Source organism: Callorhinus ursinus, unplaced genomic scaffold (genome assembly GCF_003265705.2).
Source record: "Callorhinus ursinus isolate GAN/ISIS: 27379988/994484 unplaced genomic scaffold, GSC_fseal_2.0 scaffold25, whole genome shotgun sequence".
Classification (NCBI taxonomy): domain Eukaryota; kingdom Metazoa; phylum Chordata; class Mammalia; order Carnivora; family Otariidae; genus Callorhinus; species Callorhinus ursinus.
Genome location: NW_027397087.1, coordinates 34,873,873 through 34,876,792, shown reverse-complemented (window position 1 = coordinate 34,876,792; position 2,920 = coordinate 34,873,873). Strand labels below are relative to the sequence as shown.

At 50.7% G+C, this 2,920-nt stretch overlaps 1 protein-coding gene across 1 annotated transcript; it reads right to left on the bottom strand.

Annotated features, from left to right (window-relative positions):
* Positions 1 to 269: 269 nt before the first annotated feature.
* Positions 270 to 760, bottom strand: LOC112833186 (large ribosomal subunit protein eL31-like). Its single transcript, XM_073877457.1, has one exon. It carries the CDS (start codon positions 702 to 704, stop codon positions 327 to 329), a length of 378 nt encoding a protein of 125 aa, XP_073733558.1. The 5' UTR covers positions 705 to 760; the 3' UTR covers positions 270 to 326.
* Between the last annotated feature and the right edge of the window lie 2,160 nt (positions 761 to 2,920).

Below are 2,920 nucleotides of genomic sequence, written 5' to 3'. Positions count from 1 at the left end.
GGAAATAAGTTTGACTCCAAGATAATATCAACATCGGGCCTAGAGTAATAGGCTGTGGGGAAATGCGAGGAAGATGGAGGAGTAGAAATACAACAGCCTTTGCTCTTGGACAGACCAGGATGAGCTTGTCAGCTCCACTCCTTTCGAGCCGGGTGCGCTGGGCATGGCAGGCCTGGCCTCGGGAGCCCGGCCTCAGTTTCCTTATCAGTGAAATAGGAATAATAATGCCTATCCCCATGTGGTTATGGGAAAGATGAAGAGAGATGACAGGGTTAATTTTCTTTTTTTTTTTTTGCAGTTTTATACCTTTATTTGACAATCAGCGATTAGTTCTCATCCACATTAACTGTCTGTAGATTTTTGAAAGTGGTGAGAGGTACATAGGTAACCAGTGTGTAGAGCTTGTTTGGTGAATCTTCATCCTCCTTACGTTTTCTGGACAACTGCACGCGGATACGGTATGGAACATTCCTTATTCCTTTGGCCCAGACAGCTTTGTTGAGCCTGGTGTCAATGCGCACATCTGGAGTTCCCATCTCCTTCATGGCAAATTTCCGGATCTCTTTGAGTGCCCGAGGGGCACGCTTCTTAAAACCCACTCCATGGATGCGCTTGTGAATGTTGATGGTGTATTCTCTGGTCACTACTTCGCTGATGGCAGAACGGCCCTTCTTCTTCTCGCCACCCTTCTTCGCGGGAGCCATTCTGCCGGGCCCTGGTTGGAAAGGAAGAGCGCGCGGTATTGTGGGAGAGGGAAAGCAGCGTCCTACAGGGTTAATTTTCGTATAGCTCAATGGGAAAGTCGTCCTTGCACCTTCTTTTCTGTATTGACTAAGGCTATTTTTTTAAAAGATTTATTTATTTATATGAGAGAGAGAGAGAGAGCAGGGGGAGGGGCAGAGGGAGAGAATCTCAAGCAGACTCTGAGCTGAGCATGGAGCCCGACACGGGACTCGATCTCATGACCCAGAGATTATGACTTGAGCCTAAATCAAGAGTTGGAGCTCAACTGACTAAGCCACCCAGGTGGCCCCAGGTTATTCTTATTGCAAACAACAGAAACCAATCTTAGTGGGCTCATGCAAAATAAAAAATTTCACTGGAAGACTCCTGCCTTGATCAGGGCAGGAACCGGGCTGCTCCTGGGTCCTGTAGCCACCGACTGGTAGGTCTTGACTCTGCCCGACCATCCCCTGACCACCTTGTGTCTCACAGTTTCTTTTTTTAAAAAAAAAGATTTTATGTATTTATTTATTTGAGAGAGAGAGACAGAGAGAGAGCATTAGCAGGGCGGGAGGAGAAGGAGAAGCGGGCTCCCCATGAACAGAGCGCCTGGCTCGGAACTGGGATCATGACCTGAGCTGAAGGCTGATGCTTAACCAACTGAGCCACCCAGGCGCCCCTCCCAGTTTCTTTTTTAATTTACTAGGGGAGAGAGTCTGATTGGCCAAGCTGGGGGGGGGGTTGGGGTTGTCTTCCTTGCCCAGGGAAGGGTCTTGGAAGATCCTCATGACTCTGGGAATCCACTCTTGCATCCATCAAGGGCTGATCGCTGAGAATGGGAGTCGTGAAGCAGTCACCCCTCTGGTGCCCACTGTACTATCCCGTAGTGGCTGGTGCGAAGCAGGGAGTAAGGAGAAACATACAGAGAAGGGGAGCCACAGCCGGAGGTGCAAGCCTGACCTCCACCTGGCTGGCATCTACCCCCTTGCCCTCTTTTCTAACCAGAAGACGCAGTTTCAGGCATCTTCGCTGCTCTCTACCTCGCCTTACCAGCATCTCCTTTCACTTTTTGCTACAATGTAAGACTGACAGAACTCAGGCTCCATTCTAATTTCACCTCCTCCTTGAAGCCTTCCCTGATTAACCCTACCCCAACTAAGTATTATCTTTTGCCTCTGTTTCTTTCCCTGTATCATGTAGAAGGCTCTGAGCACAGAGTGCCAATTGATACTCCTTGTGTTGTTCAACTTCTCATGGTGTGTGTGTGTGTGTGTGTGTGTGTGTGTGTGTGTGTGTGTGTTTTCTGCAGCTAGGCTCTGTGGGCTCCAGTGCTGCCTCCTTCAGGGGTAGCTCTGCAGAACCAGCACAGCACTTAGTGGCATAAAGGGGTGCTTAGGAGTCCAGGGTGACTGCAGGGGACAGAGGCCAGAGGAACCCCCTACAGGGCACAGGTCAGGACTCACTGATGGAAAAGGACCCCGCTGCCCAGTGGGTCCCCATCCATCTTGGGCAAGACCATGTGAAGAGGGTTGCCCTGCAGAGCGGGAGTCTCGGGCCATTGGAGGTCTATTTGCAAGAAGACTGAAAAGGTCTCAGGGCAAAGATCTCACCCTAGGGGAAGGGGAGGGAAGTGCTCAGGTGTGACCCTGCTCAGAGCCGACGGCGTGATTTTAAGTGTACCTCACACTGTCCATTGCTCAGACTCAGAGAAGGAAAAGCCATGCCTCTGGCCTACGGGGGTTGGGATTTCCCACTGGGGAGGTAAGATTTCCATGCAGCTACTCCATTGTCTTTGAAACTTGCTGGGCCCCTGATTGACTGTGTGGCTGGAAGCAAGACTCTTAGCCTCAATTTTTGACTCAGCAAAATGGGCACAAAAACACCTGTTTTGCAGGGCTTTTGAGAAGACTCAAGGTAATGAATTCAGAGCACCTCACACCCCTTTAGGGCATCATTGCTCAGGGAATCAGAGGGACCCTAAGGCTTAGAGCGGGAGGGTGTGGTTCTGGAGTTTGGAGGGGTTTGGAGGGGACCATGAGTAACTGGCAAGGCCTTGGGGAGTCCTGTGTCTGGGTCCCTGGCACCCTGCCTGGCAGCAGGCTTTTGCTGGGTCCTTTGAGCATGGTGAATGTGTCTCAGGAGACAGGGCTACACCATGAAAACCCTCTACTCTTATGGGATGGTCTGGAGATGCATT

What these genes read in the sequence shown, in the direction of transcription:
- LOC112833186 (XM_073877457.1), bottom strand. Translation starts at nt 704, where the DNA reads ATGGCTCCCGCGAAGAAGGGTGGCGAGAAGAAGAAGGGCCGTTCTGCC.